We start from the raw sequence: 14,906 nt of genomic DNA, 5'->3' as shown, positions 1-14,906 counted from the left end.
ATAATTGAGAAACCTAGAATAATGGGGCAATAGTGTCATATGGCATTTTTCTACTCTCACAGTAGGCTTCCTACTAAATCAGTGCTGACTTCGGTCAAGAGGAGAAAGCTACAAGTAACTCCAAGTTACCATATTATAATCAAACTTGTTTCTTTGAACATAAAGTGCTAATTCCAGTACAGGCCAATATTTACATGAGAAGGAGCCCATGTCCTAGCGAATTCTTTACCCACGTACAATGCTTTGCATGTCTTTCCAAGAGGGAAATTCCTTCCAGAAACCTCTACAGCAGCCACTTTCCAGATCCAAACCAGGTCTTATTTAAGCACAAATAACTGCATGTATGGGATTAGAAAACAATCCAATTTTTTGAGAAGCAGTTCATGTTTTTGACTCAGGGACTTGCAGATCCATTCTTTACAGGCAAGAGAGGAACTAATTGGGAATGAGAGAACACAAGCTAGTTCAGTTGGCTGCATTAAAGTGCAGATCGCTCACTCAGGAAGGAAAACTTGGGGAATTAAAGAAAAAGAAGTTAGAGCCTATACTACAGCAAATCCTGATGAAACCCCTGTGGAACAGAAGCAGGTCTGCAGCACTGGGATCACTACAGCTTGTGAAGCAGCTTTCTAAAGATGAAAGGTTAATAAGACAATGACATTCATGTATATTATTGTTAAAAAATAAATAAATAATGAAACGCAAGAACAGGAAGACGTGTGGTAGGAATATAGCATTTCTACAGAAAATGCATTTTCTATCAAACAACCTTGTTTCCTGTCTGTCCTTCATAGAATTTTTGGCAAACAAACTAGCTCAATACATTACAAAGAAAGACCTGTTCTTTAGCCTAGGTGAACTAATTTGAAAGGTAAGGAAAAACAAACAAAAAAAACAAACCACGAATTCTCCCATCCTGTAAGTATCAGAGTAATACAGGGATTGCCATACAAGATCAGGCCATCGGCCCACTAAATGAACTGCCATCTCAACAGCCACAAACAAAAGACTTCAGAGACAAAACACTTTGTAAGAGACAAAACACCTTGTGTGAAGCTGCTCACAGCCGGTGAGGTCCTAGGGCAAATAGAGCAGAGATGAGGATTAGCAGAAACGGCCATATGCTCTGGGACACTTCTGACTCCCCTGGTTCTCTGGCCAGTCATTAGGTACTCTAGCACAAAACATATCTGTGATCTGCTCAGCACAAAGCCTCCTCGGACAGGACTCCTTGCTTCTCCATTGCCGGCTCAACAACCACAGTTATCTCCTCTTACTTAAGTGTCCTTAAATGTAGTGCAGTGTATAGGTTGCCTTCAGTAGATGAAGTCACGTTGAAAATAATTTCAAAAAAGTTTTGGTTCCTGTATTTACTTATTCTCCCAGTAAGTTTAAGATTTGCTTTTAGCACAGCCAGAAAGTGTGTAGGACCACAAAGCATCAAACACACTGCACAGGGCTGTGTCTGCAGTAAGGTTTTCTTACCTGGACAAAGGCAACAGCAAGGTAGTCTGGCTGCTGGCCTCAGTCGGCCTTTACATTTTCAGTATTAGATGTTACTATTTCTCAAGCTGAAACATTTAGGTTTTTCTTAAGAAAAGGAGAAAGTTCAAGTATTACTTCAAAAACACATACACACAAAAAAGCTAAGTCTGCAAATAGGATCTATCAATTCTATCTACATCCTAAAAATGTGAGCAGCATGACAAAAGTCATTTAGATAAATTTAGAGCACTAGGAATTTCACATATTTGAGAAAAAAATTGACTGTGTTATGGAATAATTAAACATTCCACTAAGACTGCCAGCTGTAAATTACTCTTAAAACATCCATTAATAACAGTGATTATTATTTGATTGATCTCCTTGCCTTGATTTTTCTCATTATTGTTTATTTAAGTGCTAAAACTTAAACAGGCAATAGCTCAGCAGTTCTTGTGTTAGAGGCCTGTCTGCTCTCTGACTCAGGATGATAGTCCATTACAGATATCTTGTGGCTATGTAAAGTGACAGTCAACTCCTTTGAGACTGCTTTTCAAGAACTTGCATGGCAGTTCAGGTGCATTTTCCCTTCTGCCTCCTCCCCAGGTGCAAAGGCTTTTCTGTGGTTTTACAAATGGTATTTAAAAGGGGAGGGGAAAAAAAAAAAGAAAACCCAAAACAACACGTACTTCTTTCTCTTTTCTTGTCACAAAACTGCCTACAAAGGTGAACGAAATATTAGCACGATGCTGTCAGATAACTAAAGCAATCAATCCAAAACAATTGTTTTTTAATCCCTTTCTAAGACACCTGACCGCTACTGCTAACAATAGTGGGTTTAGGTTATTAAAAAATAAATAAACCATTTTTAAAGATGAGAGGCTCCCTGTAAGTCTATGCTGTCAGCAGGCAATGCATATGATTGAAGCTTTCAAAACTTAATTGCTTCTGTATACATGCACCACAACGTACACTGGTACTCGCACTGTCTCATGGATTTCTTTTTTGCACTGGTCCTTGCAAGGGATTCAAGAGAGTTGAACCTCTGTGAGTCAGCAGACTTGTGGGGTATCAGCATGTCAGCCTCTGTCCTCCCGTGCAGCCATCTCTAAAGCTGTTTTGAAAGCGCTGCTTCAGCACAGAAAGTACAGATTTCACACCCCCAGCTGTATTCTGGTCTCAAATCCTCAGATCTAGCAACTACTGCATTTTCAATTCGAGTTTGATGTGTGCTGTAAAATGCAAAATTCAGGTGAGTGCTAAGACAAGTTTCAAGCCCAGAAGCATTCTTTTTTTTTTTTTTTCCCTTCCCTCTGTTGCTACTTCTGCAGCCATGGCCTCTTGCTTTGCTACTTCTGACCTTGGAAAACTTTTTCTTGGGACAGGGGGTGGAACCAAAACCAGAACAGAACAAACTACATCCATGAAGGTGTTATATGAAATGGAATCGTATACAAAATGTATTTCTTATTTTCAGAAGTGGGAAGTCATACAAATTCCAGTCTTCCATTTGTATCCCTTAGGCATGGCTTTTGACTTCTCTACTCGCCGGGATACATGTATATATATATATTTTAAACTTTTAAGCATTCTAAGTACAGTTGCATTGTTTTTCCTTGGGATTCTTTATCTGAGCAAGGCCGAGCAGAAACCTCATGGAAGCAAGCTGCTAGCGAAGATATGCTGATGTTAACCCAGTAGCCGAAGCCTCTTTACCTCGTTACCCTCCCCACACGTGAAACCAATGTTAATGCAGCTCTGCAGTGCATCTGCTCTGCCTCTAGTGTTACCTTGTTCAAATGTGACTTATAGTTGGGCTTCTGCTTCATGGCAACACAAGTATTTAGCCACATCACATCAAAGGCTGAACTGTGTTTGAAAAGCTGGCAAGAGCTAAAATATTAATTGCTAACCTTACATCAGGTCATGCAGAAGAGGGATGTGGGCCTTCCTTTTACCACTGATTTCTTTTTAATCTAATCATTAAAAAAATAACAGCAATGGAAAATGGAGCAATTATATGTATTCTTCCCAATTAGTTGAAAATTATTGCCAACTCTCACAGATCACTTGGGACATGCAAACTTGTAACTAAGAAAAGCATGGGCATTTGCTTTTAGTCTCAGAAATACATCCATGTCTTGAAAAGTTTGCCAGGCAGTACATGCAGGGAAATAAACGAAAAACCCCACCCAAACAGTCAGAGGCAAAAGCATGCAAGATTCCTATTACAATTCTATTTTATACATGCAGTTCTCAGTTACTTTACAGTGTCTTCCATGCCAAGGCACCCAAACAAAGGGGTGATGTAACTGTGATATAACTGTTGGGTAATGATTTTTCATCCCTTCCTCTTTTGCTCCTTCAACATCAACTCAATTACTCAGAAAAGGAAGATGCTTGTCCAGTCAGCTGCACAGACAATCTGTCAAATCTGACATCAACCAATATATTTATGAAAAGCATGGAATGAATAGAAAATCCAAACATATACAAAACAATGATTTTATCCAAAAGCCAAAGTCACTCCCCTTCCCCTCCTATTTGTTTAAACTTTGTTTTGGGGATTTTGTTGGTTTGTACAAGACAGCAAGAAACAGCACCGCTGCAAGAAGTTATAAGAGTTCAGAAGAGATCACATTATTGACAGTCACTAGGTGAGGATTAATGCAAGGCAATTTTCTAATTCCGAATTTAAATTCTGGCTTCGTGCATTTGCATGAAGACTCAAGCACAGATATTACAAAGGTAATCATACGACATTGATAAGGAATTGCATAGAGGCAAAGCAAATGTGTTTTGTCATCAAAACTAGATGTATGGATATAAATGATGCCTAAGAAGTGATAGTGGATGTCACCTTAAAGCTTCTGGGCTGCTTTATGAAACGTAATAGTTGATATTTGTACCCGTCCTCAGTTTCCTCCCCTAGGGAAATTGCCAGCTGCCTGATGCCCATTTTGCCGCTCTCCTGCGTTGCCCTTCTCCCTCTTTTAGAAAGCCATGATGAAATGATTAAATTAAATGGAAAGAATTTAAGTCTATGCTTCCTTGCATTTTACTTCAGTTTCTGTCTGGGTTCCAGAGAAGTTATAGTGGAGCAAAGGAACTGATTAAGTTTTACAAAGCTACTCAAATCTTCCAGCAATTCTGACAGAACTCAGACAGATGGTATTTGATAAGTGTCACAACATAGATCAGTTTCTTCTAGGAATGAAAACTAGAAGTAGAACCTACTTCTACTAGAAGTGGAACCTAAAATTACAGAGAGATTCACTTCAGAAAAGTTAGGAGGACTGGGTTTTGTATATGTCCCTCGTTGCCTAGCCAGGCCAGCATGGTTGTTTTGAGACTCAGTGGGTTTTAAGTTATCAAATTTTAACATAATCACAAGCCTAGCCCATTACTTTCTGTCTTGGGTTTTGGTGTGAGCAAATACTAAGAAGTCCAATAGCTTGAGAAGGAGGGTTTTTAAGGAGCCTCCTGTAGGCCTTTTTCTTAGTTCTTCCATACCCACTGACAACTGCTGCTGCTTGGACAACTGTTGTGTGGTGTTCCCAAACCTGCATCTTGGGAAATACATTTTGTCTCTCTCAAGATTCAGTTTGAAGATAAGCAAATACCCTCACAGTCCAGAGAAATTCTGTAAGGTCTACGGCTCTGGTTTTCATACCCGAAACAGAAATATGTTGCTGCTACATAAAAAGACCACCCCCAGCTACTCCAAGGACATGTCAGGATTTGGTGTCTCTTTTGAATGAACGCAAGTGCAATGCCCAAGAAGGATTTCAGGAATCTGGCTATCTATATTTACATCTCATCCAGCTAACTGCCAACCAAGCAAACATCTTAGAGGGATCATCTTGCTCACATAGGCTGCTCTTGCAAACCCAGGAGTCCCAGATTTCTAAGCCCATTGGAGATTGTAGCAGGGAAATAGGAAGTGTTTGAGAGGAGGAGACTTTGTTTGCACTAAGCTAGCCTGCCAGGCACCTATACGTGTGTGTTCATCAGGGCTGTGGATACCTGTGGTTGAATGGAAAGCAATGGACCTATTGTACAGATGTTGCATCCTGAAAAGAGGGATTCATAAGGGCTTGTGAGGGAACAGGGTTTGAGCATCGGGGGCCTGTCCTTGAAACACAGAGGCATTCTTACAACCATCTTCCTCCAAAACGCATTGCAACTGAAATTAATAATATATTCATTACCCCAACAAACACAACCTGGGAAAAAAAATCCTTAAGTCTAATTTGAAACTAGATCACTCAAGTTTTACAATTTATCTGAAGCAGTATGTGAAGTTTTATACCCGCTTGCTTAGATCACACTTGAAGCTATGCTGTATAACAACTGGTTCAGAGGGTGGCTATAGATGTAGATAAAACTATCCAAAAGCTGGAGTTGTAAGATGAAATTCCAGCCTGTCATGTAAATAGATGGAAGCAATTTATTTTCTTCACTATATTCAATTTAGGAAAAGTTTTTGTCTTCCCATGAGTGCAGAAACTGAGGCCCTAAGCACATTGTGAGGGGCCCGCTCTGGGCAGATGATGTATTGTTTCTACCTCTGACAGTGACCTTAGCTTTGCCTCTTTTAAACTTTGGCAGCCATCGCAGAGGTTTCTGTGCCAAGAAGGCATTACTGAATGTAAATGATATAAACAAAAGTGTCTCAGACTTAAAGTTCTATTTAACCCAAAATGAACATTTCTTAGCAGAACCTTTCATCATGTAAGAGCTGCACAGGAGGTAAATGCTTTCTTAAGTGTGCCTTAAACAGGCACATATCTATTTCCGGGTGTTATTTTTCTTATGTTTGGAGTGTCAAAAGACCCACCAAATGAAAGGAAACCTGACTCTTGTTTTTCAAACTGTAGGTCAGATTGAGACAAGATTTCCTGCAGGAAACAGAGATGTTAACAGAATGTGGCTGTGGGTATTAAAGCGCAGGGGTCAAAATACGTCCATCCGTTTCTCCCCTCACTTTATAACCTTCATAGACTCCTTGTAGCCTGAGAACCCCATCTTGACACCCACAAAATATGCTCGTTTTTCAGCAGCATTAGGAGGCACCAGGATTAGGGGATCTGGTGGGCCTTCCCGCCCCCACCACCACTCATTCTAGGAAGGTCAGGGAGGTTACTGGGCTGTGACCTGGGGGAGATCGAGCTGCAGGCAGCCCAGGGACAGGCTGAGAAATGAAGGCTCCTGTGGGGATGTGTTAAAGTAATTTGCAGTGTGAATGGTCTCCCTTGTCCCTAATATAGTGCTCATGTGTTGGAGCTTCTCTAACATAAGTGGGCAGTTGTTTAGCCTTCAGCTGATGAAAAGGATCCCTGCAAAGCTTGGTACAAGATTTAGAGAGTTCCTCCAAGACTGCGCACCTTTGACCAGAAATCCGTCCTTTCCTTTTCCACCTTTCTGTTAATGGACATTAAAGACAGTTTGTGAGGTCCCTGTATAGTGTGTAAGACAAGTGTCCCCACTGACCTCCACACCAAACCTTCCCCTGATGCTGTTACAGGAATGATCACACACTGCTAGCAGAGAACTCCGAGCACTGCTTGAAGTTCTGCAATCCAACGACAGTGACTGAACTTCTTAACTGCCAGCTTTGTTACCTCTGCACCACTGAGCAGACGGAGCAGCACTTTTTAAGATCCATAGATGTGTGAAAGTCCTGAATGACAAACACTGGAAGCTTTGGATCAAGACTCTAAAGATCAGCAGATTTAAACCGAAGTGAGATGGTGCCATGTGCTGCTCTTCAACTCTTCCATGAAGTGAAGGTACGCAAATCATACAGAGAAGCATATCGCACCCACTTGCTGTTAGGCAATTTAAGAGGTGGGAAGCAATTACAGTCTGAGAAGCCACAGCCAACCAAGGTGGCAGATCTAGAAGAGCTAGATTAGATAGATCTAGCCGCTACATTAAAGATTCATTGCCCTACCATTGACTTGCTTCACAACTACTGACAAGTCATGCCACATTCAGAGTTGTCTCCTCAAAACACCATTTCTCTAGAGGGAAAACCCTAGTGCCCTCTCTCTGAGAACATTTAGAAGCAGGCATTAGCAGATTAATATAAACACGTGTTTATCTAAATCCCCCTACAGAAGAAGGATGAATTTAGGTACACTTGACTCATCTACATTTACGTACATTAAGTGAGGAACTTGAGTAATTGACATTTTCTTAAAGTCAGCCTAAGGACCAAGTTTTTTGACAGCTGACTTAAGCTTTGACTTGAGAAGGAAACAGAAGCCTGGGTCTTTTTTCCTTCCTCCAGGCACTTCAGCAAGTGATAAGCTTTGCTTCCACTTGTCCAGTGAAAAAATTTTAATAAGTAACCTCTTTAACTGTTCTCTGTAAAGGTATCTATAGTTTGGCAGAAGAGCTAAAGCAGACATAAGCCATAGAGAAATAGTTTTTGAGGTTTTCCAGTTCAGCCTTGGTAATTAAACACTTTAGCTGGCTGAAGTTAATATAACTAAATTTATAACAGTATTTTTACTTAACCTTCTATTTTCAGAAGGCTTTTGGGTTGACCATAAACATTGATTCTGCACTTAATATTTTCTTTGGGAACAAAATCGAGGAACTGCTCTGACCATTTATAAGGAACTGGAGCACAAAAAAGCCACAGATTGGAAGTGCTCTTCTCCAGACACACTCATCTTCAGGTACCACTGTTCTGCTTTCACACACAGTGCACAGCCCCACAGATAAGTCCCACATCAGGAACAAGCTTTAGGTGACTACCAGGGAAGACAGACGCAGGCCCTCAGGTTAAGTTTTGTATATGAGCATGTACAAGCCACTGAATTACTGTTCTGATAGCTTCAGTTTTCTCCCTCCTTTCACGTAAAAATAGCAACTGAGTGAGGGCAGTGACTTGTCTGTCCTACTGTTTTATTCATGACACAGCGCAGGGATGTACTCAATTCTTATCTTCATGAAAATCCAAGCTGATAAACAACTTCAGCACCTTTTGACATTTCAGTGCAGGGCTAATAATTAGTGTAGCTAGTCTGGTTACCATCACAGACACTTCACAGACTGGAGAATGTTTATAATTTACAGTATATGAAAACGTTACTTCTTCACGCCGATGACAGGGCAACCCAACTCCTTTTTCCAGCAAACTTCAAACAGCCATGGCGCCTGCTGACTTAAAGTGAACACTGGAAGTTGAGGCTGCTTTATTTTTGTTTGCTTTAGCATGTTGGCAAAATACCAAAGCAAAAATAAGTCATCAAAAATTCTTTGCTCATTGCTTTCCAATTACAGGCTATTTCATGTCATGGAAGAACTAATGACAGTATAAGAATACTGAAGTACTATAGGAGCTCACCTCAGTATATGCAATTAATAAAAACGTGGAGAGAACTAGCACAAATTGTACCGACTTATAGCTTGAACAGGTTCTTTCGCAAGTCCTTAGAGATTCTGTTAAACGGCTATAAATAGGGAAGAATATTTGAGTATTAGACAGCTTTTTTTTTTTTTTTTTTTTTTAAGAAAAAGCATTAAATCACTGGATTTCAGGTCAAATAATCACAGTAATGATACCACAGCCAAAGGAAGTTATCCTGCTAAGGTGGAGTAGTCACCTCTGCAAACCTGAGTGATAAATCCTTTAACGAGCAGAAACCAAGAAGGACATCTGTGAGAACAGTGAGATTACTACGTGCAGAATCCAACAGTTTAGGAAAATTATATAGCTCCTTCTATCCAGGTTTCGCTACTGTATTTGGGCTTAAACATCTGTCCTCTTCAAGAAGGACAAGAAGTTGCATTTTCTTCATGCTTATTTACAGAGTTTAAATACTTCTCTCTGTCCTCTTTTTTAACTAGTGAGGTATTGGGTACCGGCGTAGGGTTTTGTTTGTTTGGGTTTTTTGTTTATTTGGCTGGTTGTTTTGTTTGTTTTTTGTTTTCCAAGGGGACAGAGATAAAAAAAATCTTTGAAGTGTAATTCACAAATAAAAATAAAACCCAACAACCCAAGGGCCCTAAACAAATGTACTGGCCAGGCACAGGCTGTTAACCAGTTAGACCAACACACGTCATTCCGGCTTCAGGTAACAAGTGGATCTGCAGCCCTTACCACCACCTTCACGGTTCAGCAGCCAGAAACTGAACTCTGGGCAGAAACTGAGTTTCCCAGGCATGCCCCTACATATTCCATCCCATACCTAAATAAATCCTAATAAATAAATAAATCAGCCCCTATAGTCCTAATAACAAGGTGCCATTCTCACAAGAGCAGATTGTTATCAGTTATTAATATCAGCTATAAACTAGGGCTCTGGAAAAACAGGTAATCCCATCACCTTTGGACAGAATTAAACATTGTCATATTTGAAATGCTATTATGGCATCTGTGCTTCCTAACCGTAGTTAAAAAAAATACCTTTACAATTAAAGCAAGAGCCATACCAGGAGATGGTTAGAAAGAAAGGCTTATCACCTATTTGTTCAAGTGTGCCACGCATCATCACATTGCATACAGCACCACTTCCTTCATTTTTAACATCATACCAATGCTGAAAAAGAAGCTGAAGAGAGAAATTCTGTTCCAGTGTTTCCTTATTCACCTCTTGGCACACTGATCCCCAGAACTGTCTCTGAAAGGCGGGGACCAGCCAAGGGAATTGAGCGTGTTTGCCAGATCCTTCACGTAACCAGGCATTTCTTGGAGGTGAGCTGGATACTGGAACCCTTCAGTCACTCACATGTGTTGCCCAACTGGGAGCAGGGTAAGGCAGCTATAGAAGACAATAGCTGCCTCTGTCACAAAGGGCTGGACTGGAACCTTACTGATTGCATACCCTTTAACTGGAAACACTTTGCAAACAAATAACAAAGGAAGCCTTGCTTCCCAGCACAACCGACAGATGCAGCTTGAAGACCTGCAGAGCAGAGAGGTTACCTTCTAAAAACAGACCACCAGATTTTCAGTTTGGTTCCCATTCAACTAAGTCAACAAGCTTCACAATAAGAAGAAAAACAAACCCACCAACACCAAAAAACAACAACCAAACTTACATTATCAGCCAGAACTTCCCACCAAGCACATTTCTAAGTTTTACCAGTAGTTCCCCCACCCTCCCAGTGCAGCAAGATAAGGAAATCCTGAATTCATTGCAGCTGGGCTGATGAGCCTCCTAATTAAGACATGCAGTGTGGTCTCTGGGCTCCCTGAGAGCTCTAACCCTTTCACTGCCAAGCTCAAATCCTGCCGTAGCTCAAAGCGAGGCTCCCAGTGGGAGATATTATTTGTGGTTTAAAAATATTATCTTCATTTTAAAGAAACAGGCTGAGTTTGCTAGGGGCACCCCATGGGCACAAAGCAGTCATTGCTTTTGGTGGAACCCCTCAGAGAAGCGGTCTCCCTGGCACCTCACAGATCCGCACCACTATGCTTGAAGTCAGAGCGAGTCAGAATGCTCTCTTCCTTCCTGTTTCCCTGCCTACTGTCATCTTTATAAAACCATCAGCGTTCTTCCTGTCACCCCGACCATCCCCTGGACATTTTAAGTGTGAAACTAATTCAAAGTTTTTGTTCAAAACCCTCCTTAAAAATTCCCTTCGCAGCAGTGCAAACGCTCAGCAAGGGCTCAATTGCTGATTTGCTAAGCGTCCCAGACAAAAAATACTGGTTTATGTATCTCAGCGATATTCATTCATCCCTTGTCTTCTACAAAGACAGGATGGGCTAAATCACCATTTGCTTTCATCGTATTCTTTATGTGTTCCTGGGCTTTTGCTATTTCATTCCAGGGCCAGGATGAATTTTCCCACCACCACCCTTATTATATAACTGGGCTTTTTGGAACGGCTTTTTTCCTCATCTCGTTGTGAAGAACTGGAGATTTCCACAGCTAGGGACAGGATGTAGCTCTGTTTGCACTGGTGCTCTTCATGGTATCCTTTCAAGTGCCAGATTGATACTCTTTTCATATTGACTCGGAGTTGAACTGATGTAAGACCATTTTCCAGGTCAAGCTGGCAGGAACCATTGAAGCAATTTGCCTGACTCTGTACCAGGAGGGACAGGCTGCATCTTGGGATTGTCTAGGAATTTTCCTTAATGAAATTATTGTTGTTTGAAGCCCCAGTGATGTTGAAAATGTCCATCATCTCTTCTGCCGTCATCTGCCGTTTTTTTTTTTTCTTTTCTTGTTTTAACACTGGGCCTTAAGACGGTTATAGAGAAGTGTCTCATGGCAGTGTTTTGGCACACATTGCACAAATGCCCTGCCAGCTGAACCAGGTGGCTGCTTTCAGAGCCACGTGTCACACTTTGGCCATAGAGCTGTGGGTGTCTGCTAAGACTGAGATTTCATGTCAATACAGCCAGTAGTCTGTGATGGAGTCCTGGCCTTTCACAAGGCTTCTGGCTGCCATGGTTTAAACAAACAAAGGTTTGTAAAGAAGGTTTACTGATGGGGTGACCAAAACTGTGACCTTTACAACCTGTTGGTTCTCCCATTGACCTGAAAAATGCCAAGAAGTATCTGTGTTGGAGAGAATTACCTAACACATCCATGCTCTGCTATAATGGTTGTAGTATCTCAGTGTAAAGGGTATGTAGAAAGGAAAACGTTCAACTCTGCGAGCCATATGTCTCATTCAAAGCCCAATGAAAGCAGCAGGTAGGCATGGTTTGAGTTGTCACTGGGCTGGCCCTGGGGACAGGACTAGCTGCCTCCTGGTGAGCGGGAGTTACACATTCTGCATCCCCAGGGGTTGTTCCACATTTCAGTGAAAGGTAAAGAATTTGGGATCTCACACATTCTGTGTGGATATACACACTTCTGTAAAAATCAGATTATAGGGAATTTGCAAAGTTACTGATGTGTTTAATGCATGTGAAGTACTGTAAGAATCTCTTGTTAAGAGGGACTCTTAAGAAGAAAGATTTTGTATTTTCCAAGTGTATGTAAGAGAAAGTGGCTCCTAGGGAGACAAGAACTTCTTGGAGACCCTTAATTAATAGTATTTTGGCATCCGTAGCACTTCCCTTTCCTTTTAGCAATTTGATGCCAAGAATTTCTCATTCCAATAGTGTCCAATAAATCCTAGAAAATAAATTCCAGGGACTGTTGGAGGTATCTTTGCTTACTTGATGACTAAAGCAGCTAAAACCTTTTCTTTAGTTTGTGCAATAGCTTTTCCTTTTGAAATGTACAGGTTTAACCCCTGAAACAAAGTGGCTGACTCTCCTTTCAGCAGCCAGAACATCTTGAACCAGTACAGAACTATATCGGCACTGTGCTGGAGTTAAATGTTGGGTATTTTAGTGCCAGATGATGTATGAAGTCGCCCATGATGTTGGACTCATTCTGCTTATGGTTTTGTAAATAGAAAACATCCTATTCCATTCCCTAGACTAAAAGGGCAGAGAGAATTGTAATCACTTTCTCTGGGGCAGTGAGCAGGTCAATGGGAAGGTGAAGGCAGGGTTTGGGGTTCTGCACTCCCACTCTGTGTCCCTTTGGATTGATCCTGCTGCCGTGCACCAGCTTTAGCTTTGTATGGAGGTTAGTGGAGATCAGTAAGCTGCGTTTGACTCCAGGAAGAGTGGGCAGAGAGGTACCTAGGGCTTCCACAGGATTCTTTCAATATGTGACTCATACCCAGAAACCACATTCACTGTACAGATACCCTGAATATTTGAGATCTCTGAGATAAATGTAATCCCCTTTAAAATCTATTTCACAAGCTATCTCAACCAATTTCTCTACACCTGCAAAATACCTGAATAACATATATGAAGACTCCATTTAAATATTTGGATTTAATAGCACTGAAAAATAAGGTCTCCATTAGAGGCACAGATTGGATGTCTTCTTACCTCAATTTCCCATAAGTCAGCAGTAATTCTTTGATGCCAGTAGAATTACACAATTATAGCACTATTGTGAGGCATATCAGACCTAACAGAGAAACACCCTATCAAATGTGTCCCATCATTTCAGGGTGAAAAGGACACGGGTTTGTTCTGTTCCTACAGTGATTCATTACCACGTTCAAAAATACAAAACAAAAAAGAAAGCTATCATTTATTCCTTAAATTCCAATTACACAGTTTCTTTTGAGTCTTAGAACATTAAAGAGAATGAATACTTGTTATCTCCATTAGGAAGATTATGTATATAGGTGATTATGGGTTTCTTTTAGTTTCAGAACAACAGAATAACAAATTAAGAGCTCGTGGTTTTGATTTGCAGATTGAGAGAGTGAAGATCCTATAGAGGTGAAGTACAAAAAACTAGGTATTTACCATTTAGGAGAAAACATTTGAATCACAGAAGGTTTCCCCATAGGAAATCCCAGATAGATGTAGATCTGGACATTTCTTGTTATTGCTTCAACACAGGACTCTGTGTTGACTGTCACGTTAACTGGATTGGAAATTAAAAGTTACTTTGTGTTTTTCTTGGTGTTCTTTTCCTTTCCCTGACTTCAGTATTGTTCTTGTAAATAGTTCTGGACACAAAAATGTTGCCTTTTGTGGGTTGTTCTTTTTGCCTGTGTGTTCTAACCACACCATGACTGCGGTACGATCAAACACAAGAAAGCAATCACTGCTCAGTGGAAAGGTTGGGCTAAGTGAACCGTGGCAAGCTCCATACGTTCCCCGGCAGTGGGGTGACCAGCTCTGCCTTCAAGAAATCCTCTTCATTAATAACCTCTATATTGCTACCTCAAATAGGCAGCCATGTTCTTAATGAAAAACTTCTCACATTTTTTCTGCTATTTTCATCCTTCCCTTACCCAGATCAGTCTGAGAACAATCTTTAATTGTTTAATGTGCTACATTTCATGTAAGTTTTTTCTTTTCTTTTGCAGGCTCTGAGCAGCAGTCTGTATAAGAGTGCATCTCCTTATGGCTCCCTTAACAACATAGTGGATGGGTTAAGCTCCCTCACTGAGCATTTTTCTGACCTATCCCTTTCTTCAGAAGCCAGAAAACCCAGCAAGAGGCCACCTCCTAACTACCTGTGCCACCTCTGCTTTAACAAGGGACACTACATCAAAGACTGCCCACAGGTAAGCAATATACAATATTCTGGAAAAACCCTCATGAAAATTTTCAATGTTCATTCATTTAGTAACACAGAATTTGACTTAAATAGTTCTTTAGAGTAGCACTGAAAAAATATCTTGACAAAATGCCAAGCTAGCCATGTGTTCCTTTAATCCATTCTTTATCACAATGCCGATGGAAAAAAAATTGCTATTTCATTCCCCAGATAAGCATTACAAAGATACTCTTCAAGGCACATGAGTAAGTAGATTTTGGAAACTTAAAAAGTGGCTAATATGTAACTTTCTGTCACAAAGATTGTGTAAACTACATTTTCAAGCAGCACACCCTATAGTCAGTTTAGCAATGGCACTTAATA

The 14,906-nt window shown here is 40.7% G+C and overlaps 1 protein-coding gene and 1 long non-coding RNA gene across 3 annotated transcripts in view; one reads left to right on the top strand and one right to left on the bottom strand.

Moving 5' to 3' along the window:
* The window catches only part of ZCCHC24 (zinc finger CCHC-type containing 24), a 110,976-nt gene that overhangs the window by 4,079 nt on the left and 91,991 nt on the right, over positions 1–14,906 (top strand). Inside the window, exon 2 of the mRNA XM_080597270.1 lies at positions 14,350–14,550. Within this exon, the coding sequence (XP_080453396.1) occupies positions 14,350–14,550 (201 nt within the window). The remainder of the gene's footprint in view (positions 1–14,349; positions 14,551–14,906) is intronic.
* Positions 1–14,906, bottom strand: part of LOC308197182 — a 54,177-nt gene that overhangs the window by 29,916 nt on the left and 9,355 nt on the right. The gene's annotated exons all lie outside the window — the stretch shown is intronic.

This window comes from Anser brachyrhynchus, assembly GCF_964034855.1.
Source record: "Anser brachyrhynchus genome assembly, chromosome: 6".
NCBI lineage: Eukaryota > Metazoa > Chordata > Aves > Anseriformes > Anatidae > Anser > Anser brachyrhynchus.
This window is presented reverse-complemented; position numbering and strand designations above follow the sequence as displayed.